The sequence below is a fragment of the Nansenia antarctica genome (genome assembly GCF_963989245.1).
Source record: "Nansenia antarctica genome assembly, chromosome: 4".
NCBI lineage: Eukaryota > Metazoa > Chordata > Actinopteri > Argentiniformes > Microstomatidae > Nansenia > Nansenia antarctica.
In genome coordinates, this window is record NC_137689.1 from 24,782,930 (window position 1) to 24,809,806 (window position 26,877).

Genomic DNA, 26,877 nt, shown 5'->3' on the forward strand with positions numbered 1-26,877 from the left:
TTACACACACACACAAACACACACAATGTACAAAATCATGCACACAGAAACACAAAAACACCCGTCACTCCTGCATTGCCCCTTGCAGCGACAAATAAAGGACCTGTTTGTGGCCTGCAAGCTCTCGCCCCCTTGCTCCCTCTCTCCCTTTTCTTTCTTTCTCCCCCTCTCCTTTATGCTCACTCTCTCCCTCCCTCCCTCCCTCCACCTTCGTTTCCTCTGGGAGGTACAGGTTATTTAATCAGTAACTCTGAGGAGGTGTGCTTTCTGTTGTCTGCCCTGTGTTACAGTGTAGAATCTCTCTCTCTCTCCCCTCTCCCTCTGTCATCCCCTCTCTCCCCCTCTCTCTCTTGACTGAATGGAGAAGTCAGGGGTCCTAGATTCTGCAGTCCCATTGCCTGGCGCTGGGCTGGTTGCCGGGGCGGCTGTTGTCGGGTCAGTGGGGAGACAGAGCGAGGAGGCTGCAGCGGCCAGCTCCAGATTGTTCCGCTATCCATGTATGAGACGCTGGCTACCTCTGGCCTACAGAGAGGAAATATACTACGTTCTGCTGCTCACAGGCCCACTGGTGAGAAAGAGAGAGAGAGAGAGAGAGAGAGAGAGAGAGAGAGAGAGAGAGAGAGAGAGAGAGAGAGAGAGAGAGAGAGAGAGAGAGAGAGGAGTGGGCTGTTTGGCAGAGGGGCCTGAGGGGGTTATAAGTTAGAAGCTAATGCTAAGTGTAGGCCTGCATACTGCTGTTATTCAACCAAGTGTGTGTGAAGCCTTTCGTGCAAAATATATATGTTTGTTTGTGTGTGTGTGTGTGTGTGTGTGTGTGTGTGCACGTGCACCTGATGCATTTGTCAAATGGTTTTCACCCAAAAATACTTCGTTTTGTAAGATTTGCATATTTGTACAAATTAGTATTTGTTGTGTTTGTCTCCCTACAGCTGGTGTCTCGGATTCTGAACTTCCTCCTGCAGTTCGTCAACACTATTTTCAGTGGTCACTTAGGCAATTCAGAGCTGGCTGGATATGCATTAGGCTCCACGGTAGGACCTCCAATTCTCAGTAGACAGTGATGCATATTCACAATGATATCCCTAACAAAAGACAGGATTCATTATCATGTTCTGGAGTAGAGACATTATAACTTATGGAACAGACAATACTGACAACAACCCCCCCCCCCCCAACTGGGAATAAGTCTTGGTGTTGTGTTTTGCTTTCTCCTCAGATCATCAACTTAACTACAACATCCACTGGCTATGGCCTGGCCCTGGCCTGTGACACACTCGTCTCTCAGGTGAAAATACAAATACAGGCTAATTTAATGATACATGATTGGGAAGTTTGCGTATGTGTGAGTGTGTAAGTCAAAGGAGCTATCTGTGTATCAAACTTGCTACAATTGTGAGTAGTACAGTGCTTATTAGTGTAAGACGCGCATACAGAATTTAGACTCATTGACAACCAATCTCCATTGCACTGTGCGTCAGGAACCACCCCACTTTCTACTAGGGGCCAGTCAAATTCCATTCTCAGCTAAACCTGCCAAAACCCAAAGTATCTTTGTGTAGAGCTTTTTGCTGTGTGCGCACGTGTTTATGTGTTTCTTGTGTGTAGACCTTTGGCAGCAATAATCTGAAGCGTGTAGGAGTGATACTCCAGAAGAGTGTGTTGATCCTGCTGCTGTTCTGTCTGCCCTGCTGGGCTGTGCTCATCAATGGACAAAATATACTACTGGCCATGTTTCAGCAGGAAGAGGTCGCAAGGTAGGGGTGCTGCATTGACACACACACACACGTGCACACACGGGTATCTGGCTGGAGTCCGTTTTTGATGCCATGGGTTTAATCACGTGTACGCACCCGGTGCCAGAACCAACACCTTGGGAGGGCAGGGGAGCACGCCGGGTGTGTGTGTGGAGGGTGGGTGGGTGCTAGCGGTAACAAGGGTGGGTGTAGCTATGGCCAGCGCTAAATGGATAGACATAGTACACAGACCTATTCGCCTGTTCATGTCTGTTGCTGTTGCGTGAGTGTTTTGGCATGAGAATTATTTGGGCAGCGTGAGAGCTTGAGGCTTGATGCTACGAACACTTGTGCGTGGCGGAACTGCTGAGGCTCTCACGCTTGCGGATTTCTTACTGGCAGCGTGTCTTCTGTGGCTCTAACTGCACAGCGCTACAGCCAGAACCAACACCTTTGTACATTGAGTTTTGCCGGCAATGCGCGGCAACACCTTTGTACATTGAGAACCAACACCTTTGTACATTGAGTTTTGCCTGCAATGCGCGGCAAGCCAAAACATTTGGCAAGAGTCCTAATATCTAGATGGCGTGTGTCGCGGCAGCCAGCGTGAGACACGCTTGAGACACACTCCTCACGCACGCTGTATGGCTGCTCTAACCCGTTAACATGAGGAAATGAAATGCACATGCGCTGCTGAGGTTGCAGTGTATTTGGCCCGTAAAGCATAACACCATTGAAGATAATCATGTGTATTATACAAAAGCAAACACTTTGTTATTGCATTCGTTCCATAACCTAAAATGTATGGTATTTCTAAAGCATTGAATTGACCCTTTAGCAAACAAATGCAACCATCATTTCCATACAGGTCGTAGAGAAGTACAATTTAGACATTGCATATCATTTAATAATTGCATTTCACGTCACGCTGTATTATAATTTAGAGGCTTCTCACACACACACACACACACACACACACACACACACACACACACACACACACACACACACACACCCTCATCCATATTTTCAAAAACCAGCCACCTTCTGGGAAGTCAGATTTGAGGAACATGTGTGTCTCTCTATCTCAGGATTGCCCAGCTGTATGTGATGGCATTCCTGCCTGCTGTTCCTGTGAGTCAATACTGCCACATTGTGCCCGCGACATAAGGGCCTCTTCTGTCTGAGTGTTCTGTCTGGAGTCTGGTTTGAGTGTTCTGTCTGAGTGTTCTGTCTGGAGTCTGAGTGTTCTGTCTGAGTGTTCTGTCTGGAGTCTGGGTGTTCTGTCTCAGTGTTCTGTCTGGAGTCTGGTTTGAGTGTTCTGTCTGAGTGTTTTGTCTGGAGTCTGAGTGTTCTGTCTGAGTGTTCTGTCTGGAGTCTGAGTGTTCCGTCTGGAGTCTGAGTGTTCTGTCTCAGTGTTCTGTCTGGAGTCTGAGTGTTCTGTCTGAGTGTTCTGTCTGGAGTCTGAGTGTTCTGTCTGAGTGTTCTGTCTGGAGTCTGAGTGTTCTGTCTGAGTGTTCTGTCTGGAGTCTGAGTGTTCTGTCTGAGTGTTCTGTCTGAGTGTTCTGTCTGGAGTCTGAGTGTTCTGTCTGAGTGTTCTGTCTGGAGTCTGAGTGTTCTGTCTGAGTGTTCTGTCTGGAGTCTGAGTGTTCTGTCTGAGTGTTCTGTCTGAGTGTTCTGTCTGGAGTCTGAGTGTTCTGTCTGGGTGTTCTGTCTGAGTGTTCTGTCTGGAGTCTGAGTTCTGTCTGAGTGTTCTGTCTCAGTGTTCTGTCTGGAGTCTGAGTGTTCCCTCTGTATGGCCTGTTCTGTCTGGAGTCTGAGTGTTCTGTAATTTAATTAATTATAATAATGTAATTAATTAATTTTAATTAATTAATTGTTTAATTAAGTAATTGTTCTGTCTGAGTGTTCCCTCTGTATGGCCTGTTCTGTCTGGGTGTTTTGTCTGAGTGTTCTGTCCATAGAATTAGAAATGGGTAAATTGGACATGGTCCCTCAGATTATGACAATTAGCTAATACCCCAAAAGATGGCTGACATGGAATTGTAATACATAATTGCTATGGCAAATTCAGAGGCAGCACCATAGCAACTAACTACCATACTGTATTCTTACGCATTACATTGCATTTCATTTCATTTTTGTACTATTGGAGTCACTGTAAATCCCCTCATTTTATTACTTTATCAATGCAGGGTTACTTTTTTACTTAGTATTAGTGTTTTTTTGTACGTTTTTTGTATCCGAATGTTGCAATGTCAAAGTTGAGAAACCAAAGCCAAAGAATTTGACTCTTGTACTTGTACAGTAAGATGTACAGTAAGATGTAATACATTATTAAATACACTTAATAGATTCTGATAAGCTTCATTCGAGTGGACATGCCAATGCCTGTTGAGTTGAGGGGGTTGTTAATAACGTGAACTAAAATGTCCAAATTATACACCAAAAGATGGCTGCCAGTACATTCACCATGGAATGTTGATTTGAATGGGCATGTCCATTCTACTCATTCTATTTCTATAGTTCTGTCTTAGGGCGCGTTCGTAAGTTCGCTCTGAGAGCGCCGGAGCTCACACTGGGTTCAACGTCATAAAGGGACCATGTCATTTGATTGGACAAGAGGCATTCCATGAGTGCTGATCAGTTTTCCAAAGTGAATTACAAACGCAGCCTTAGTGTTCTGTCTGAGTGTTCTGTCTGGGGTCTGAGTGTTCTGTCTGGGGTCTGAGTGTTCTGTCTGAAGTAGAGGGTTCTTTCTGGACTCCACCAACTTGTATAGTCTTTTGTGTTCAGTTCTGAGTCTGAGTATTCTGATAACTGAGGCATTAACAATGCCTCTCTCTTCCCGGTCTTCTCACAGGCTATGTTTCTGCACCAGTTGCAGGTAGCTTACCTTCAGAACCAGGTACAGTTTGAGTTTCTATTGTAGTTCTCACCTTACATGTGTATGTAGCCGTACAGGTTATACTAGGACCCTTGAGTACACAGCAAGAGGAGGCGATATATATTTCAACAATCATTTTATTAATAATTTATTTAAAACACATGCACCATGATCAGGATGAGTAATATCAAAAGTATAAAATCAGTCTCTAAGGCAGAGTGGTCAGGCGGCACCAGTCACAGCTACCATACTTTGGTGGGACAACAATAATCTAGGCCCAGTTGGGCTCCCCCTGGTGGAGAGTCCGAATAGTGCTGCTCTAAATGCACACGGCACGCAATAAACAGCCACACTGTATCACTGTAAACACACTGCAAAAATCGTACCACTGCAACTACACTGCAACCATATCACTGCAAAAATCAAGTATGGGGTAGGCTATACCCAATAAGGCACGCGAAAAACTACACACTGCAGCTGGCTCTACTGGTCCTGAAACTACACTATTATCTACAAGCGGGCAGCCGAGACTATGCTTCTAACCAGAACTCTGTCACAAATACTATTACAGCTAAAACTACTGAACCTGGTGGTGAGGAGAGTTTAAAAGGATAACGCCGCCCTCTCAAGGCCCAACCCACAGTCTCGTCCAATCGGGGGAGGAGTGAGAGGGAATCCCAGCACGTCAGTGTTAGTCGCTCAGTCCTGCGACTCTCGGGGGAGGTCCAGGGAGCGGGGCGTTCGTGATAGGCGTCGGTCGATAGATGTTGGTCGTTCCCGAAATCCTCAATCGTCGCTCGGCGTTCCGCAATGGTTGGCTGGTCCGGTGTGCCGTGGGTAGGGGGAGGGGGAGGCAGAATCAGCCGCCAGACACATGCACTAAACAGACAAACACTGGCGTTGCTCAAACCACCCACAAGCAATGGTTGTCGGACTTCCCTTTGCTGTGATGATTTGAGGGCGTTGTATGTTTAGTCTCTCGCCGAACTCCACGCTGCCTCAGGGGAGGCTGGTTCATTAGGGGCAATTGGACAATGCCCCACCAAAGGGAGAAGAGAGAGATTTTTTTTCTATGACTTCTAGACAGTGTTGCTTCTGAATATCATAGTCCAATCAGCTAGTGTTCTGTGGAGTATATCATAGTCCAATCAGCTAGTGTTCTGTGGAGTATGTTCCAATCAGCTTCAAGTCCCGCCCCTTTCGGGGCAACTTTCACTCTACGCGAAATTGCACTAGGCTGTTCTCGTAGACTTGCATGTAAAATCTATTTTGGTTACTTCAGGCCATTCGGTCATTTGTCTATGGGGTTTTGGGACATGCACAAAGAATCGTACGTGCTTACGTCATGTCCGGCGTAGCTTTAGACCTGCTTCACCATCGCTATGGCGGCTAGTAATGTTCTGAACAACTCGGTTGAATCTTTAAAAGAAACACCGTTCAGCCGTCGTAGCAACCAGGAGAAATTAACAGTAAAGGAATTAGGACCACCCAGACCAAATTTAATTATAAAGCAAGTTTATACAAAGGCAGGGAAAATGGGAAAATCGTATAACCGAGGATTTAGGAGGATTTCTTTCTGTAAACAAATTGAACAAATGGATTAGAAGGAGGCATCTTTTGTTCCCAACTTGAGGATATTACAACTGGACCTATTACCGAAGTCAAACTTCGTTTGTGGTCGCAATCTCCGCGGCTGTTAGGCTGCTACTGTTGGTGTTTTGCGAAGCCAGAATACACAAACTCGACCTGAAGGTAAGTGAGTCAGCTAAGATAAAAGCTACTTCAAACATTTAGTAATATCGTCAGCATGGTACGTTTTCTATTGTCGTCTTTTAGCTTGTTTGTTTATGTATTCAGCACACGCACACACACACACACACACACACACACACACACACACACACACACTCACTAGAGGGGATGAAGAGGTCTGTACAGGGGGGTAGGGGGGATGAAGAGGTCTGTACAGGGGGGTAGGGGGGATGAGGAGGTATGTACAGGGGGGTAGAGGGGATGAAGAGGTCTGTACAAGGGGGTAGAGGGGATGGAGAGGTCTGTACAGGGGGGTAGAGGGGATGGAGAGGTCTGTACAGGGGGGTAGAGGGGATGAAGAGGTCTGTACAAGGGGGTAGAGGGGATGGAGAGGTCTGTACAGGGGGGTAGAGGGGATGGAGAGGTCTGTACAGGGGGGTAGGGGGGATGAGGAGGTATGTACAGGGGGGTAGAGGGGATGAAGAGGTCTGTACAGGGGGGTAGGGGGGATGAGGAGGTATGTACAGGGGGGTAGAGGGGATGAAGAGGTCTGTAGAGGATGGTAGAGGGGATGGAGAGGTATGTACAGGGGGGTAGAGGGGATGAAGAGGTCTGTAGAGGAGGGTAGAGGGGATGGAGAGGTCTGTAGAGGAGGGTAGAGGGGATGGAGAGGTCTGTACAGGGGGTAGAGGGGATGGAGAGGTCTGTAGAGGTGGGTAGAGGGGATGTAGAGGTGGGTAGAGGTGATGAAGAGGTCTGTAGAGGTGGGTAGAGGGGATGAAGAGGTCTGTACAGGGGGGTAGAGGGGATGAAGAGGTCTGTAGAGGTGGGTAGAGGGGATGAAGAGGTCTGTACAGGGGGGTAGAGGGGATGGCGAGGTCTGTACAGGGGGGTAGAGCTATTCTCATGCTAAAATCAACTGTAAATCCAGATTTTAAAGTTGATATTCTTCCCCGTGGAGCATGCCCCCATAACCTGTGCCCCACTCAAAATGTTTAGCACCAGCCGCCACTGCGCTGCCTGGTCGGCTGGCCCAGTCCGGTGTGCGCTGTGGTTCAGGAGGGAGAAGGATAAAATCAGTCGCCAGACACACACAAAAGGGAAAACCTGCGTTGCTCAACTCGAACACAGGCAAGGGTAGTAGGCTATGACTTCCCTTTACTGTGATGAATTGAGGGCGTTGTATAAAGTCTCTCGTATGGTGTGGAATCGTAGGTCCGTTCCCGTCGTTCGAGCCCTCGATTTCGCCGGTGCGTGGAAGGAAAGTCGGTTTCGTGTAGAACGGAAGCACCGGCATTTATACTCACAATTATGGGGGTGATTGTGATTGAGAGCACCTGTGGAGAAGCAGATAGACGTACACACAAACACTCAGGCCCTGTCCACACCTATACGTTTTTTTGATAAACGTTTTTCGTATATAAAAATATTACCGTCCACACCAGCATGTTTAGAAACAATGTCTGTGTCCACATGCATACGCATGAACGCAATATAAACGCTGTCATTGAGCATTCCACACCAGTAGTCGGCGATATAATATTATCCCCATAGCCCCGCTGGCCAATCAGACGCCTCTGTCTCTCAATGTTCTCGATCATTAACTGCGCATTTATCTGTAAACAGGTTAAAAGTCCAGTTAACAGTGAAAGAACTAGAAGCACTTTGTTCACATCCATTTTCCTCGCTTGTGTAGCCTCGAACACCGTTGCCTGTTGTAAACATAGTAGTTACTGGTGCTAGGATATGACGTTGGAGGGAACAGCAAACAGCTGCAGTGCGCATGATCATAGAAATCTACGCGCATGATGACGTGACGAATACAAAAAGCTCCGTCTATCTCGTCCACACGTCAAAAATATACGCCGAATATACAGCGTTTTTAAACATCTTCACTCTGGCAGGCGTTTTTAAACATCTTCATTTTCAGGGGGCAGAAACTCGTTTGCGTCTGGACGAACCCCCCAAAACGAATATAAAAATCCACGTTTACCAAAAAAAAATATAGGTGTGGACAGGGCCTCATTCACACCACTACACCCTGACACGCCCACTCATTCATACCTGTCATTCCACCCCGCTTCATGTATACAAATACAAAGCAGTCTCTCTGCATCTGCATGTTGTGTGTGTGTGTGTGTGTTGACTAGTCTCTGGCACCTGATATTCAATCTCTCTCTCTGTCTCTCAGGGGATCATTCTGCCCCAGATGTACACGGCAGCAGTAGCAAACATCATTAACTTAGCCGTCAACTACGTCCTCATATTTAGCCTGGAGCTGGGGGTAATGTAGGTGTGCTCTTCCTCTTACTCCTCCTTTTCCTCTTCCATCAACTCATCTTTCTTATCCTCCTTATTTTCTTCCTTTTCTACTACTACTACTTTTGAAATCTTCCTCATCCTCCCGCTATGAAAGGTGTGTCTATTCTTCCTTTATAGTACAAACTCCTCTGATACACCATTAAAGGGGCCAGTCACAGAATTGCATATAACAACAAGACCCAGTGGTGACAAATCGTTAAATAGTTTGGTGTGAAGAGGCATTGGGAGTATCAAAAGCCAACAGCACACTTGTTTCCAGTGATTGGACTGCCCCTCTCATTAATTTGAGCCATATTTTCTGTAACACTTGTAGGCCTACCTCTGTGTACATGTGTATATGCATGGTATTTAGAATTTACTTTGTGTGTTTAGTGGCTCGGCTGCAGCCAATAGCCTCTCTCAGATCTCCATCTGTTTGCTGCTGTATTTTTATATCCGCTGGAAAAAGCTCCACTTGAAGACATGGGGAGGTGAGAAACACACACACACACACACACACACACACACATATCTCACCAGATCCAATGCAAATATTACATCACAATTTTGGGATAACTGAATGTCCTGGTTTAGTGGGCACATTCACAACAATCCTAAAGCATTGAACTCTGAGTTTAACTCTGATCTTTCTGTAGGCTGGTCCAGTTTGTGTCTGCAGGACTGGCGCTCCTACATGCAGCTTGCTATTCCCAGCACTCTCATGGTCTGCTTCGAGTGGTGGACCTGGGAGATAGGTGGCATCCTTGCTGGTCAGTATGTGTATGTGTGTGTGTGTGTGTGTGTGTGTGTGTGTGTGTGTGTGTGTGTGTGTGTGTGTGTGTGTGTGTATATATAGTACAGTACCAGTCAAAAGTTTGGACACATCTATTCATTCAATGGTTTTTCTTTATTTATATATTATTTCATTGTAGATTAATACTAAAGACATCAAAACTATGAAAGAACACATATGGAATTATAATTATTATATCATTGTAAACAAAAAAGTGTTAAACAAACCAGAATATGCCACCTTTTGCTTTTTTGGTGGTTTTCTACCACATGTTCTAGAGAAGAGAATGCTGGGTGGTGTTCAGTTTCCTTTTCCACTGACACACACACACACACACACACACACACACACACACACACACACACACACACACACACACACACACACACACACACACACACACACACACACACACACACCAAGCTGATTGAGAGAATGCCAAGAGTGTGCAAAGCTGTCATCAAAGCTAAAGGTGGCTACTTTGAAGAATCAAAAATATAAAACATATTCTGGTTATGGATAGAACACTCAGACAAAACACCCACGCACTTCACACTCAGACAGAAGATGCCCTTGTGTTGCGGACATTCACTCACAGGAACAGTACGGTAGCCAGGAATGCAATCCTGAGACAGAGAGACATACTGTGTTCCTCAAATCTGACTTCCCAGCATGTTGCTGATTATAAAAAATAGATGAGGTTTAAAATGATGATTTTGCTGGCTGTCACGCTGAATGTAATGTGTGTGTGTGTGTGTGTGTGTGTGTGTGTGTGTGGGTGTTTATTATATGCATGTGTGATTTAATTTATAATCAAGAAGTATAGACTACTTCCATAACCCCCCACACACACACACACTCTGTCTTTTCCTCTAGGTATGTTAGGGGAGGTGGATCTTGCTGCCCAACATGTGTTGGCGGAGCTGGGGGCTATAACCTACATGGTGAGATTAATTTAATTAATTAATTTAGCCATTTAGCAGACGCTTTTAATCCAAAGCGACTTACAATTACGAATTACAGGGACATTCCCCCTGGAGTAACTGAGGGCTAAGTGCCTTACTCAAGGGCACACTAGTAGTGGTGTGGTTTCAGGCGGGATTTGAACTCACAACCTTCCGATCACAAGTCCAACTCACTATCCACTAGACCACCACTACCCCAAGATCCTCCCCCCGTCTCCACATTACTAGGAACTCAACGTGTGTCTCAATGGTAACTGGGGTATTTGTGTACAGTTCCCTTTAGGTGTCCATGCAGCTGCCTGTCTGCGTGTGGGGAATGCCCTGGGGGCAGGGGACACCCAAAGGGCCATACTCACCTGCAAAGTGGCCTTAGTGTTGTCAGGTCAGGCAAATACACACAGACACGCACCAGCACAAGCACACGTGCACACACACACACCTGTGTTTTCAATAACCAGGAGACATGTTTCTGTTGTAGGAGTGCTGGCAGTGTTCCAGGGGATAGTCATCGTTGGCTCCAAGAATGTGCTTGGCTTCATCTTCACGACAGACACGTAAGTGACAGACCATATGTCCAAAGAGAACAGTTTCATTGTTTTTAACCACAGGTCCAACAAAAACGGCCATGTATATAAAAATGCTACTTTGAAAACAGTCAATAGATGATTTATTAGAATATATTTAGTTTTTAGCAGTTTTCTCCCACAGATTCCTTCCTTCTCAACCAATGAGGCCACACTGTGGTTATGAAGACCTGATTTCAGAAGTTAGTTTTCTGTCATTTTGGTATTTCAGAAGTTTGACTCTCTTCTCGTCTACAGGGACATTGTGGAAATCGTCTCTGAGAACCTCAGCGTCTACACATTCGTACAGTTCTTTGATTCTCTTTTGGTGAGTTTCATTGAATTTGGATGTCGTTTAACTGGGATACAGTATCCCCTCATCAGTCCATGGTGTTAATGCAGCACGTGTTCCCCTGATGTGTAAACTGAAGTTGTGTGATTTCATTGCTTTTGCCTCTTAGCCAGGTCGTCGTTGCAATTAACATTGTGTGTGTGTGTGTCTATTCATGTGTGTGTGGTGTAGTGCGTTTGCTCAGGGATCCTGGTGGGGGCCGGGAAGCAGAAAATCGCCGCCATATCCAACCTGATCTGTTATTACGTCATAGGCTTGCCAGTGGGGATAGCCCTGATGTTCGCAACCAAGCTCAGGATCATGGGTACTGCTCTCTCTCTCTGTCACTGTGTTTGGATTCATTGTTTTGTACATTTATGCATTTGTGTGTACAGTGAGATTGTATGCCCAGAATTGTGTGTGTTGGTGTGTCTCAAGAATGCCAGAAATCAGAATCGCTTTTATTACTGTAATACTACTATTATACACAAGAGTAGAATTCTTTGGCTTTGGTTCCTCAACATTGGCATTGCAGCATTCAGATACAAAAAGCCTGAGGCTTCAGTGCCGTTTCCCCGAAGGCAATAGCTTGAACAGTTTCTGATTGGGGTGGCTGGGGTCCCTAATAATCCTGAAGGCCTTTCTGACACACCGGTCCTTGTAGGTGTCGTGGATGGAGGGAAGCTTACATCCGCTGATCTTCACAGCTGTCCGCACTACCCCTTTAAGTGCTTGCGGTTTGGGGCAGGTATCCTGTCAGGATGCTCTCGGTTGGGCCTCTGAAGAAGGCCCCTAGGATCTTAGGCCCTAAGCCAAACTATTTCAACCACCTGGAAGCGTCGACGTTGTGCTTTTTTCACCACCTGGTTGGTGTGTTCATCCTAGGTGAGGTCGTCGGTGATGTGAATCCCCAGAAACTTGATGCTGTTGACCCTCTCTAGCGTTGCTTGGTTGAATTCTCCAACCACTATTAGAGCGGCGTCTGGGTGTCTGTTTTCTATGATGCTGATAGTTCTTTGAGTGCAACGTTCATGTCGGCTTGTGGTGGGATATAAACCCACGCTATGCGTACAACAGCGGTGAATTCTCTCGGTAGCCAGTGCGGGCGGCAGAGCAGCACCAGGCATTCAATGTCCGGGGAGCAGAAAGTTTTGAGGGCATGAACATTTACTGGTTTATACCAGGCGTTGTTAATCATGAAGAATACTCCACCTCATTTGCTCTTTCCCCAAAAGTTACACTGTCCTGCGATGCACAGAGAAGCCCGCGGGAGAGATTGCGTGATACGGTGTAATCACGGATAACCACGTCCCATTCGATTGAATGGGAAAGGGTGTCCAAACCTTTGACTGGTACTGTACATTGTAAATCACGATTAAAAACAATAAAATAAGCAAACTACTGCAATGTTGTTGAGGAGACCTTAAACGGCGCCGCCATCTTGGTACTATCTGTGTGTGTGTTAATGTGTTGTGTTTTCTCTCTCTCCCTGTCAGGGTTCTGGATGGGTCTGTTACTCTGTGTCGTCCTGCAGTCCTGTTTCTTCATCACAATCATCTTCAGACTCAACTGGCAGAAAGTCACAGAAGAGGTAAGACACCTACCCCTGACTACTGACCTCCCTCTGAATTCTGTGACTGTCGACAGTTGGCTATACTGTGGATGAGTGTTAGCAACATAACCACCTGACTAAATAATCATCAGGCCTTTGATTAGATGGTCTTGAAGACCAAGATTGAATAACACTGCTGTACTAAAATACAGTTGGTGCTGAGAGTTCAAGAGTGCAGGTTAGTTCAGGTCTGTTAAGCCCAAGCGTCACTATCCTGCACGCTACCTCTGTCCACTGGTAAACCCATTAATGTTTGATTTTGTCTGTACATGTTTGATTGGCAGAGGTGTCCTCTTGGAACACGACACAGAGAGAAAGAACATTTATCCATTAGCAAAATCTTGTTACATACAGTTGACAGGAAAAAGACATGTTAGCTCATGGTTAGCTCAGGGTTAGATGGGTTACATTCTTTGAGGCAACCTCACATGCCAACTGTAACCGAGACACGTACTTTAGGACGTCACCAGGGGGTGCTGGTCGAACTATTTTCTCACTCAAGAGCTGTAATGGCCCACGAACCTCATGACCAAATACTAATTCGAAAGGGCTAAAACCCAAGGACTCAGTAGGAGCATCCCTGATTGCAAACAGCAAAAACAGGATGGCCTCATCCCACTCCCTAGGCTGACCCTCAACAAAAGCATGGATCATGTTCTGTAATGTCCCATGAAACCTTTCTATGGCTCCCTGTGATTGAGGATGATACGGTGAGGAATGTTTGACTGCTAAATTCACCCAGACAAAACTTGATGATAAAGTTTGGCCGTGAAGTTGGAACCGCGATCAGACTGAATAGAGCGCGGTAAACCCACAGAGGAAAATAACTTTAACAAATGTTCAATTATAACCTTCGTCCTTATGCTACGAAGTGGAATGGCTTCCGGCGGATACCTGGTGGCGGTGTCTAAGATAGTCAATAGGTATTCATTTCCCTTCTTTGTTTTGGGTAAGGGACCTATGCAATCTATCATGATAATCCGAAAAGGGCTCTTGTACCACAGGTAAAGGTTGTAAAGGACAAACTGGCGGTTTACTGCCCTGTTTCCCCACCACCTGGCAAGTGTGACGTGACTGACAAAACCCCTTTACGTCATTGCGTAGCCCTGGCCAATAGAATTGCCTGCTAATCTTCACTACGGTCTTTTTGAAACCCAAATGACCACTGTACACTGACCCATGTACCAAGCGGAGCACCTCTCCATGGTAACACTGAGGTAGCACTATCTGCTCATAACTAGACCAGTCCTCACTAGCTGGCCTACTGGCTGGTCTCCATTTTCTAAAGAGAATACCACCTCTTACAAAGTATCCCATTTGCCTCTTCCTTATTCTCTCTAGCAGATGTTGCCACTTTCACAATGTATCCCAGTGTAGGATCCTGTTTCTGTTCTCTAACTCGATCAAGTTGATTCAGGGCAGGAGCTCCAGATGCTTCAGAATCGCCTCACTCACATCTAACTCTCCACCATTATCAACCCCACTCTCATAAAAGACTCTGTCTCTTCAGCTAGCTGTAAATCCTGGGGTGGCACAGCAGCGGGTATGTCAGTGATAAACTCTATCCTTTCCTCTACACTCCCAGAGGTCACCAACTGAGGGAAAATGGTGTCACTTAGATCCACCATTGGCTCCTCGTCCAACACTTTCGTAGCCAACCCTAACTTTAGCTAATAGGACTAGCATCGGTGTTTAGCTAGCCTATTTAGCTCCCTAGCCTAAAGCTAATGTGGTTAACTCTCAGTTATCAAACAAACACATTCACAACAATTCACATCCCGGGGGAGCGCCCCAATTCCTGTTCCTTCTGTGGATTATGGATTTATACATTAAATCACCACAGAACTTACATCTTATGGAGAAGGAGACAAACTTTATTGGAAAAAATGAGACCCATAGCGACTTTTATCTCCACGCCGCAAAGAAGTATATAAACTTCGGAACGGCAGCTATTCACACAACGCTGACTGCTGACCTGACGTGGAAAAACAAGCCCCCGGCAGGTAGAATGGACCGAAGGACCATGATCTGTCTCTATCTACTTCTCTCGGGAGACATTCAGCTGAATCCCGGACCAGTCTCAACCAGGCAGGCTACACGTTTGGCCAGAGAGCAGCTATGCCTTTCCCAGGCAAATGTTACTAACGACGCCATTGACGCCATTGTCGTCAAACCGGTCAAACCGGCACCAGCAGCGGACTTCCTGGATTCAGACGAGGCTATCAAAACAAAGGGTAGCTATGCTAACAACATTACCCCCCCACCTAACTTCCACCAGCTATCTAGTGAACACAGAGGCCTCCCCCACCCGGCGACGACCCCCCCCCCCCCCTCCCTACCCCACCCGACGACGACCCCCCCCCCCCCCCCCCCCCTTCTCCACCCGGAGACTCTATACCGAAACCGTTGAACAATGGGCGACCCCCCCCCATCCCCCAATCCTCAACTTGACGATGACCTGAATTGTGACTATTTCCAAGTCAAGGACATGAACTCTCTATTTGGACACAGCAGTAAGGGCCTGCATATTGTTCACCTTAATGTGAACAGTCTTGTGCCTAAACTGGACCAAATCAGAGAAATGTTCCATGACAGCAAGGTTCACATTTTGAGCTTCTCTGAGACCAAGTTTGATGAATCAATCAAAGACCCAGAGATTGAAATAGTTAACTACACAGTCATCAGAAACGACAGGAACAGGTATGGGGGTGGTGTCTGCATGTACATTCACAACGATATTATCTTTAACACCCGGTATGACCTGAATCGTGACAAATTAGAATCTGTTTGGGTTGAAATTATCTTTAACAAAGCAAAACCGGTGCTGGTTGGTACTATCTACAGACCTCCCGATCAGAATGATTTCTATGATATTCTTGAGGGGTGCTTGGATGACGTTGACTGTGTGGAAAAGATTCTTATTGGGGATTGGAACACGGACATGCTCAGAAATGAAGCATCCGTTTTCAGATCCTTCACTAGGTTTTCTGAATTACACGGTCTCCGTCAACAAATTACCAAACCCACTAGGGTGTGTATTTCTACTCAAACCACCATAGATCTCATTCTAACATCGGATGAGTCCAAAATCTCCAAGAGTGGGGTTATTGTAAGTGGGCTAAGTGATCATTACATGATCTTTTGCACTCGTAAAAAACATAAACCCAAGGCTGGCGGTCATAAAACTGTAACCACTAGATCCCTTAAATCCTATTCTAGTGAGGCCTTAAACCATAAACTGGAGAATCAAGACTGGTTAGATGAACTAAAATGCACACAGGTTGAAGAGGCATGGCTAGGTTTCAAAACCAAATTCCTAAATATTATTGACAGTATAGCCCCCATGAGAACCACCAGGGTTAAAGCCCGATCGGAACCATGGATGAATTCGGACATTCTAAATGCTATGAAAGTCAGAGACCTAAAATGCTCTGAAGTTCAAAAATGCAAATCAAAATTAGTGAAACAAAACCCACTTTGAGAAAATTAAAAAACAATGCAACAAACTATGCAATCAGGTAATTACCATGACCAAATCTGCTAAGAAAGAATACCTCGATAACAAAATCGAAGAAAACTTAAACAAACCACGTGACCTTTGGAAGCTACTTAATAGCCAACTAGGTTGCAGTCAAAAACTCAAAACCAGGTCTACAAACATCAGCATAAAATCTGGAGATTCTCTCCTTACAGACAAGCTGGATGTGGCTAAGTGCTTAAACACTTTCTTTACAACCATAGCCACTAAATTAGTTAACAATCTACCACCCCACTCAGGGCGTTATGGTGTAGAGCACATCCGTGCGTTCTACAATAAACTGGGTGTACGCAAAGATGATTTTAAACTCTCCATGATGTCAAACGATGAGGTGTTTAAAAAGCTGGGCGCTCTACACTCAGAAAAGGCCACGGGCCATGACAATATTCCAGCCAAATTTCTAAAAGACTCAGCTGCCTCCATTACCCCAATCATCACCCACATAATAAACCTCTCCATCAAACAGGGACACGTCCCCCTTGACTTTAAAATAGCAAGGGTAACCCCACTGTATAAAAAAGGAAGCAAATTAGACCCAGGCAACTACCGACCTGTTTCTATTCTTAATTCCATCTCGAAACTTATGGAAAAAATTGTTTATGAACAGGTTGATAGGTACCTTACCGAAAAAAATCTGATGTATGAATTTCAATCAGGATTCAGAACATCCCATTCCACTGACACATGCCTTCTCTATTTGAACGACCACATCAACCATGAGGTGGACTCGGGCAAGTACTGCGGCATGGTCATGCTGGACCTCCAGAAGGCCTTCGACACAGTAGATCACCACATATTGTTAGATAAACTGAAAGCAATTGGGTTCGATAGAACATCGGTGAGCTGGATGCAATCCTACTTAGAGGGGAGGGAACAGGTGGTTAGTGTGAACGGAACACTGTCCCCCCCCCTCCCAGTGACCTGCGGCGTTCCACAAGGAAGCATATTGGGACCTTTACTGTTCCTAATATATGTGAATGACATGTCATCAGCATGTGATTGCAATTTGTTCCTGTTCGCGGATGACTCGGCTCTGCTGGTCTCTGACAGGGACATATTGCAGGTGGAAAAAGCGCTAAGCACTGAACTGAGTAGAATCTGCATCTGGCTAGCTGACAATAAACTATCAATACACCTAGGTAAAACTGAAACCATCCTATACGGATCCCCATCTAAACTCAGAAAGGCTGAACATTTTAAAATAAAAGTGGGTAACATTAATATCACAAGAAAAGAGGATATTACATACCTGGGCTCCATCTTAGAGGCAAATCTTTCCGGAGATAAAATGGCAGCAAAAGTAATCAAAAAAGTGAACCATAGAACTAGATTCTTGTACAGGATATCCTCACTTGTCAGTAAAAACACACTGAGGACCCTATCAGGAGCTCTCATTCAATGTCACTTCGACTATGCCGTAACATCATGGTACTATAGAACCACAAAGGCCCATAAAACAAGACTCCAGACAGCCCAAAATAAACTGGTTAGGCTTCTGCTAGGCCTCAACCCTAGGACACATCTAACCGCTGCTCATTTTTTGAGCCTTGATTGGCTACGAGTAGTTGACAGAGTGCAGCAGCTTGCACTGGGCCTGGTCTTCAAGATACGCTACACCACAAAGACATCCAAGTACCTGTCAACATACTTCCAAAAAGTGAACAACGTCCACACATACAACACCAGAGGAAGCTCCACGAACCACGTTCAACCGCGGTGCACCACAAACAAGGGGTTAAACTCGTTTGCAAACTATGCAGTAAAAATGTGGAACGCCCTTCCTATAATCTTAAAGGAGTGCAAAACACTGCCCACCTTCAAAACCACTCTCAAAAAACATTTACAGGAGGCTGCAATCCGTAACTGGACCCTCTAAATCAAAAATCAGATTAAAAGACCCGAACTACCCACTGTACATACTTTGTGTTTTGTCCCCCGCCCCCACCTGTGGTGTATGTCCCCACCTGTCCTACCCGCTGTACATACCTTATGTTTTGTTGTATTGTTCTTCCCATGATGGATGTATGTTTATCTTGTAGATAGTAATAGTTATTTGTCTGTATTATCTTGTAGATAGTACTAGTTTTTTTTGTCTGTCTTACATGTAACGATAAATTGAGAATCAAGGACCCCAATTGAAATAAGCCAGTGGCTTTCTTGGGTTTTTATCCTGTTAGTTGACCTTGTATGTAATATGTACTTTCATGTACCTACTTCTGCAAATCTTCTAATAAAGTTTTCAATCAATCAAAACCCAACAGCTCTGCATGTACATTGAAATCCAATGGGCTCGTTCCCACACAGGGCCGAGGCCGGACACAGGTGTGTAGGTTAGCTCAGGGTTAGATGACAGCACCCAGGTAGATGTTAAGCAGGGAAATGGCTTACCTTGGTCCGAAGGTCCGTGGCATGGTCCGTGTGGGTGTACCGGACAGCTCACACGATAGTTGGCAGGGTGTCCCCTCCCGTTTAGTATATATCACATACTGTATAACGAAACAACGACAACAAAACAAAACCGGACACGACACGACTTCGGGGGTAATTCCACAGCTCCAAACAGTAATAATAGTCTCTTAATAAATCCTCAGGGGTTCTCTTAGATATGGCGTCTCAATCAGTTATTCTCTCGCTTCTCTCTCGTTCCTCTCTCAACTCTCTCTTCTCTCCCAGGTAGGAAATGAGCACCTTTCAAATACCTTTCGAAACCCGCCAACAGGCAAGCCACTCCCCCTTGTACCCCGGGTAGTCAATCATCAACCCCCCTGAGCTTACCATGACAAACAGGAATAGTTGGATCGTGACACTACAAACACACACCTTTGATGTACATTGAGTTGTGCCTTCTTTAGATACGACATGTGTGCAGTTTAAGTGGTCAGGATATAGTCAGGAGTGATTAGGCTGCGTATCACGTTAGTTAGTATTAGTATCACGTTAATGTTCATTCTTATTAGATCTTCAGCATATTGCCAGACCTTGTCACATCAATTATTCAATAGTTTTTCTTCCACCTCATGGGTCTCTCACTGTCCCCAGGCACAGGTGCGTGCTGGAAAAAGTGTGCCAGTCACGTGTGTGCCAGCAAAGCCTCTTATTGGACTGCCAATGATTGACAAGCTGCTCCCAGAGGGATCAGCATGCCCTGAGCCAATGCTTAGCACGGATACGGTGAGGGAGAGTGTGTGTGTGTGTGTGTGTGTGTGTGTGTGTGTGTGTGTGTGTGTGTGTGCAGAGCAGTGACTTAGTAAACGTGTCTCTGATATGTGCCCAGTGAGTGTGAATGTGAGTGACAATGTGCTGTGTGAAAGAGTGTTCAATCCATTATCTTATCTTGATGTTGTGTATGTGTGTTACACTACAGACCGAGAGTGATGGACCTAAACCTGCTGGATACAACCCTGTGAGCACCAGTTATCAGGAGCTAAATCAGGGGCTGGGGGCAGGGGGCACCAGTAAGGGGAAGGATGAGGGGGGTGGGGAGGCCCCTGGCGTGGTGCAACCCGAAGTTCTGCTCTCAAACACACAGCTGGTCCTGCGGAGGGGTCTCACCCTGCTGGCCTTACTTCTCATCCTGGCCGGAGGGGTCGCCGTCCATGTCGCCTTTCCTCCTCCAGAGCCCCGCTCTAACACTAACATCACCCCGGACTGGGCCAACTACTCCACCCCCACCCCCATGCTGGACCTTACCTCCTCCCTTTGAGAGGGACGGGGCAGGAGGAGAGGAGACAGACACTAAGGAAAGGGGTGGGCTCTGTTGGGGCCAATTACTATTATATCAACTACAGAGATGAGTGGCTGGGACTTGCCCTGTGTTGTTGGGCTACTGGTTGCTGCAAGACACACTCCAAATCACCTCACCAGCAAACCTACTGGGGAGAGGAGAGCCGACGTACCCCCCATCCCCACGCAAACCTGCTGGGTAGAGGAAGAGCCTGCATGTCCCCCCACCCATGACCAAACTGATTGTGTTCCTCTTTAACTTTACTGTCAGGCAATAGATGAGAAATCAGCTATCATCATCATCATCATCATCATCACTGTGCTCTCATTGCTTTCTGTTTTTAGAGTTTGGCATCTGTTGTTTCAAGTTGTTGTTTCCGAACATACAGTATGTCCTGTTGATCATTACCTCATTTGATACATACAGTAATTGTAACAAAGCTCTGCACATTTTTTTAGAATTGTTGACTGAATGAATGTAAATGTCTGATGAACACTCAATGACAGTGTTTCCTATTCTAAGTATGACACTGTACGTTTGTATATGCCTGACCTCTACTGTGCACAGACAGTGACATCACTGCTTGTACATTGCGCGGGTTAGACCTCTGCATTCTGGGATGTCAGATAATGACAGTGAGGTGCTGCAATGGCCAGCTTCTCCAGAACATGGAGGTTGGCATTGACCAATGAAGAACTATAATGAATAAATGACGTCATTTGACTTGTGGGTGGTTGTCTGTCAACATTTATTGACCTATGAAACACACCAACATTGCTATGTATTAAACAAGAAAAGAAAATGGGCATCTGTACAGTACATTGTAAAATTAGTTCCTTTGGTTTGAGAATAACATTACACTCACAATTTAAAAAGGTATCGACACCTTTTTCACTGACTTTGGATGAAAAAAAGTAATAGTTTTTTTTCCACATACAGTAGAATGAATACAGTCCTTAAACAGAATTTAAAAAAAACAGCTACACATGTTTCCTATCTGCAACTCTACTTCTGAATGTGTCGCTGTATTAACAACAAGATAAAGCATTAGGTCTAGCATTGACTATTGGGATAGAACCGTATAATTCTAGCTCACGTAATGTCTAAGTCCATTTTGCCATTGTTGGTATTTGGGAAGGAACTTCTGGGAGGCAAGGGCTTGTTCGTTTTTTTTAGGGGGGGTGCCCTCTCGCTCATCCTTCTCATCAGACATTGTCTACCTGCAACAAGCTTGTGTATTAGAAGTCTGTAGTCAAACACCTTCCACTTGAATTGTCACTTTTTTTCTCCAACAGAGCATAGGCCAACATTACTAGGGATGCACGATATGCATTTTTTCCAACCGATACCGATAACCGATGTTTACCCGCTTCTCGTGGCCGATAACCGATATGAGAACCGATATGAGAAGAGATATAATTTCACAGTTGATAACCTGTAGACAGCACACCTGAAAGTAGTGAGCAAAGATTGATGATTTAATATTCCATAGTGATCTCACCAAATCTAACTTACATCACTATTGTTAACACAACAAAGAGAACACTTCTGACTCTTCAAATGTTCATTTATTTTAAAAAAAGGAAATACATTTCAACATTGTTGAAAATCACATCACACTCGCTAGTCAAGCCAAACTATTGCAATGCATGGATTGGGTGAGTAATCCCCACTGTTACCTAGTTAACTATACCACTACTTTACATTGTTACCTAGTTAACTATAACACTACTTTACATTGTTACCTAGTTAACTATAACTCTACTTTACATTGTTAGCAGGCTCACAAAACAAGCTGTGTTAGTTGACTAGCGATGTGTCATTCATTTGCAACAACGCTTAGCTCGCGCTTTTATTTTGAAATCGCGAAAACGAAAACAGAAGTCAATGTCGGAATGAGCCTCTCCTTGTTGTTCAGAGAACAGATGCCAAACTACCGACGTGTTTGCTGTAATAATATAATTTGGCAGTAGAAAGCCATCAGTCAAAAGCTCGTCTCATTCACAGAACAGCATGGGTTGCCTGCACTGTTTGATTGCGTATTTTAGAGCAGACTACAGAGATGGTGAACATTAGCACTAGCTAACATTGGCTATCTATTTACCATAGCTTACCGTTAATTGACTGCATGGCTGTACGCAGGCGCAGCATCATGAGCGCGACAACCGGAACCGGAAATATTTCCGGCTTCATATTATCGGCTCTATATCGGCTAAAATTTAATAAAACCGGTAAATATTTCATAACATTAATTTCCCATTATCGGGCCGATAATTATCGGCGCCGATAATATCGTGCATCCCTAAACATTACATTATTCAAAGTTAGAACATGGGTCTAAGCACGAGCTAACGTTAGCTAACTAATGTGACTAACTAGCTAGCTAGCTATACAATTTTTCTCATTAGCATAGCCTGCCCCTTGAAATGCATAATCTAGTAAGTTAAATAACATGTTTTAGGTAACGTTGTAGGCTATATGAAATCACGTCCAAATTTTCATGCTTAATTATTACCCTCCCCACACGGTTCCTACCTGAGTAATGCAGCGTCATCCCTCGGTGGATCGCACGGTACTGGCACATGGATGTTCAGGTCTGCATCACGTTTGAAGCGAGTGAGAGAATTGACGCGCGTTTGCGTTTCTCCCAACTTCCATATAACATAACATGAACTACATGCAGATGAGGGTATACACATAACGTTACAGAATCCTACCTATTTGAGATGTATATACGTCTCAATATATAATACTAGGCTACTTCACTTTGGTACGCGTAGTATCATTTCATCTCTCGCTTTGTTTTCAGAGAGATACAGGTATCTCCAAAGCTGTCGCTCTCTGAAGTTGCTCTGAAGTTCAAAAATGCAAATCAAAATTAGTGAAACACTTAAACGAAGATCTCAAAACCCACTTTGAGAAAATTAAAAAACAATGCAACAAACTATGCAATCAGGTAATTACCATGACCAAATCTGCTAAGAAAAAATACCTCGATAACAAAATCGAAGAAAACTTAAACAAACCACGTGACCTTTGGAAGCTACTTAATAGCCAACTAGGTTGCAGTCAAAAACTCAAAACCAGGTCTACAAACATCAGCATAAAATCTGGAGATTCTCTCTTTACAGACAAGCTGGATGTGGCTAAGTGCTTAAACACTTTCTTTACTACCATAGCCACTAAATTAGTTAACAATCTACCACCCCACTCAGGGCGTTATGGTGTAGAGCAGGGGTGCTCATTACGTCGGTAGTGTGGGTAGATCACACGGCATTGGGGGGGGAAAAGTTTTTTTTTTTTTTTCCTGTGTGGTCCAGACGGGACGCCTCCCGTCTGGACCACACAGGAGAGGGCCCCACTCAGCCCCGCGCCGCCTCACAACACACACACACACACACACACACACACACACACACACACAGACAAGCACACACACACACACAGACAGACAGACACAAGCACACACACATGCACACACAGACAGACAGACAGACAGACAGACAGACAGACAGACAGACAGACAGACAGACAGACAGACACACACACACACACACACACACACACACACAGACAGACAGACAGACAGACAGACACACACACACAGACAGACAGACAGACACACACACACACTCCGCCGCCCGGAGACGTCGATGGCACCTGGCTTGGCACTGGCCAGTCTGGTGTAAACCACTCAGAGCTCCTGAGTTAATGTTAATGTTAATGGACTACCAGTGTGAATATTTGTTATATAGTTTAATAAATCTCTTCTTTGATTTTTAAACAGTGTAGCGTGGCCTTAATTTGTTATTATTACAGTACATTTTTGTATTCGCATCAATGGCAATATGTTTCATTTGGTTGGTAGATCTTGTTGAGCTGGTAATTTGAAAAGTAGCTCACAAGCCTAAAAAGTGTGAGCACCCCTGGTGTAGAGCACATCCGTGCGTTCTACAATAAACTGGGTGTACGCAAAGATGATTTTAAACTCTCCATGGTGTCAAACGATGAGGTGTTTAAAAAACTGGGCGCTCTACACTCAGAAAAGGCCACGGGCCATGACAATATTCCAGCCAGATTTCTAAAAGACTCAGCTGCCTCCATTACCCCAATCATCACCCACATAATAAACCTCTCCATCAAACAGGGACACGTCCCCCTTGACTTTAAAATAGCAAGGGTAACCCCACTGTATAAAAAAGGAAGCAAATTAGACCCAGGCAACTACCGACCTGTTTCTATTCTTAATTCCATCTCGAAACTTATGGAAAAAATAGTTTATGAACAGGTTGATAGGTACCTTACCGAAAAAAATCTGATGTATGAATTTCAATCAGGATTCAGAACATCCCATTCCACTGACACATGCCTTCTCTATTTGAACGACCACATCAACCATGAGGTGGACTCGGGCAAGTACTGCGGCATGGTCATGCTGGACCTCCAGAAGGCCTTCGACACAGTAGATCACCACATATTGTTCTATAAACTGAAAGCAATTGGGTTCGATAGAACATCGGTGAGCTGGATGCAATCCTACTTAGAGGGGAGGGAACAGGTGGTTAGTGTGAACGGAACACTGTCCCCCCCCCCTCCCAGTGACCTGCGGCGTTCCACAAGGAAGCATATTGGGACCTTTACTGTTCCTAATGTGAATGACATGTCATCAGCATGTGATTGCAATTTGTTCCTGTTCGCGGATGACTCGGCTCTGCTGGTCTCTGACAGGGACATATTGCAGGTGGAAAAAGCGCTAAGCACTGAACTGAGTAGAATCTGCATCTGGCTAGCTGACAATAAACTATCAATACACCTAGGTAAAACTGAAACCATCCTATACGGATCCCCATCTAAACTCAGAAAGGCTGAACATTTTTAAATAAAAGTGGGTAACATTAATATCACAAGAAAAGAGGCTATTACATACCTGGGCTCCATCTTAGAGGCAAATCTTTCCGGAGATAAAATGGCAGCAAAAGTAATCAAAAAAGTGAACCATAGAACTAGATTCTTGTACAGGATATCCTCACTTGTCAGTAAAAACACACTGAGGACCCTATCAGGAGCTCTCATTCAATGTCACTTCGACTATGCCGTAACATCATGGTACTATAGAACCACAAAGGCCCATAAAACAAGACTCCAGACAGCCCAAAATAAACTGGTTAGGCTTCTGCTAGGCCTCAACCCTAGGACACATCTAACCGCTGCTCATTTTTTGAGCCTTGATTGGCTACGAGTAGTTGACAGAGTGCAGCAGCTTGCACTGGGCCTGGTCTTCAAGATACGCTACACCACAAAGACACCCAAGTACCTGTCAACATACTTCCAAAAAGTGAACAACGTCCACACATACAATACCAGAGGAAGCTCCACGAACCACGTTCAACCGCGTTGCACCACAAACAAGGGGTTAAACTCGTTTGCAAACTATGCAGTAAAAATGTGGAACGCCCTTCCTATAATCTTAAAGGAGTGCAAAACACTGCCCACCTTCAAAACCACTCTCAAAAAACATTTACAGGAGGCTGCAATCCGTAACTGGACCCTCTAAATCAAAAATCTGATTAAAAGACCCGAACTACCCACTGTACATACTTTGTGTTTTGTCCCCCGCCCCCACCTGTGGTGTATGTCCCCACCTGTCCTACCCGCTGTACATACCTGATGTTTTGTTGTATTGTATATCTAGTATTGATGGATGTATTTTATCTTGGAGATAGTAATAGTTATTTGTCTGTATTATCTTGTAGATAGTACTAGTTTTTTTTCTTTTCCTGTCTGTCTTACATGTAACGATGAATTGAAAATCAAGGACCCCAATTGAAATAAGCCAGTGGCTTTCTTGGGTTTTTATCCTTTTAGTTGACCTTGTATGTAATATGTACTTTCATGTACCTACTTCTGCAAATCTTCTAATAAAGTTTTCAATCAATCAATCAATCAGACATCTGGCCAGAGGGACAACAGTTGAAACACTGACTCATTTACCAACTGGTTTATTAATGTGTACTGTCCCTGGTCAACAAATAAATAAATAAATAAATACATTGTTGTACTTCTCTGAGTTCCTATCCATTATCCATCCCAACTATGATAGGATTATTATCACTGGAGATTATAATTTTCATGTTGATAATGAGGCTGACTTGAGGGCTAGGGATTTTATTGACCTCTTGAAATCTATGGATTTTATCCAACATGTCAATGAACCCACTCACAATCATGGCCATATCCTTGATCTTGTGATTACAAAGGGTCTTGAGGTCTCAATATTAGGTATCAGCGACCTGGCCCTCTCTGACCATTTCTGTATTTTCTTTACCATTGTAACACGTAAAGCTGAAAGCAATGCTGAACGTGTTGTTAAAAAACGTTATCTTACCCCTGCAGTGGCTGAGAATTTCAAAGCTTTAATGAACAGTAATCACACAACTCCCACGTTATATGAAAACGACTTAGTAATTACCTTTAACAATAAAGTAAAAATGGCCCTAGACTCCCTGGCACCTACCAAACTAAAAAAGGTTGGAGCCAAGAGGAGAGCACCATGGCGTAACAGTGAAATAAATCTCCTAAAGAGAACATGTAGGAAAGCTGAGCGCAGATGGAGAAAGAGCAAATTACAGGTTGATCAGAATATTTTTAAAGAACATCTATCTGCCTTTAACTTGGCAA

At 44.7% G+C, this 26,877-nt stretch overlaps 1 protein-coding gene across 1 annotated transcript; it reads left to right on the forward strand.

The window, feature by feature from the left end:
* The first annotated feature begins 336 nt into the window (after positions 1-336).
* On the forward strand, positions 337-20,922 carry LOC308156567 (multidrug and toxin extrusion protein 1-like). The gene is made up of 17 exons (XM_080529939.1): positions 337-568; positions 930-1,031; positions 1,217-1,285; positions 1,606-1,754; positions 2,825-2,867; positions 4,597-4,641; positions 8,564-8,661; positions 9,067-9,164; positions 9,330-9,443; positions 10,343-10,410; positions 10,705-10,813; positions 10,910-10,985; positions 11,253-11,322; positions 11,518-11,650; positions 12,822-12,916; positions 19,515-19,646; positions 19,840-20,922. Exons 1-17 carry the CDS (start codon positions 359-361, stop codon positions 20,176-20,178), a joined length of 1,950 nt encoding a protein of 649 aa, XP_080386065.1. The 5' UTR covers positions 337-358; the 3' UTR covers positions 20,179-20,922.
* Positions 20,923-26,877: the final 5,955 nt, after the last annotated feature.

Bases quoted from the DNA above. Each gene is read 5' to 3' on its own strand.
- LOC308156567 (XM_080529939.1), top strand. From the start codon at position 359: ATGGAGAAGTCAGGGGTCCTAGATTCTGCAGTCCCATTGCCTGGCGCT. The intron at 1,286-1,605 runs GTGAAAATACAA...TCTTGTGTGTAG, and splicing joins GTGACACACTCGTCTCTCAG to ACCTTTGGCAGCAATAATCT. The intron at 10,986-11,252 runs GTAAGTGACAGA...TCTCGTCTACAG, and splicing joins TTCATCTTCACGACAGACAC to GGACATTGTGGAAATCGTCT.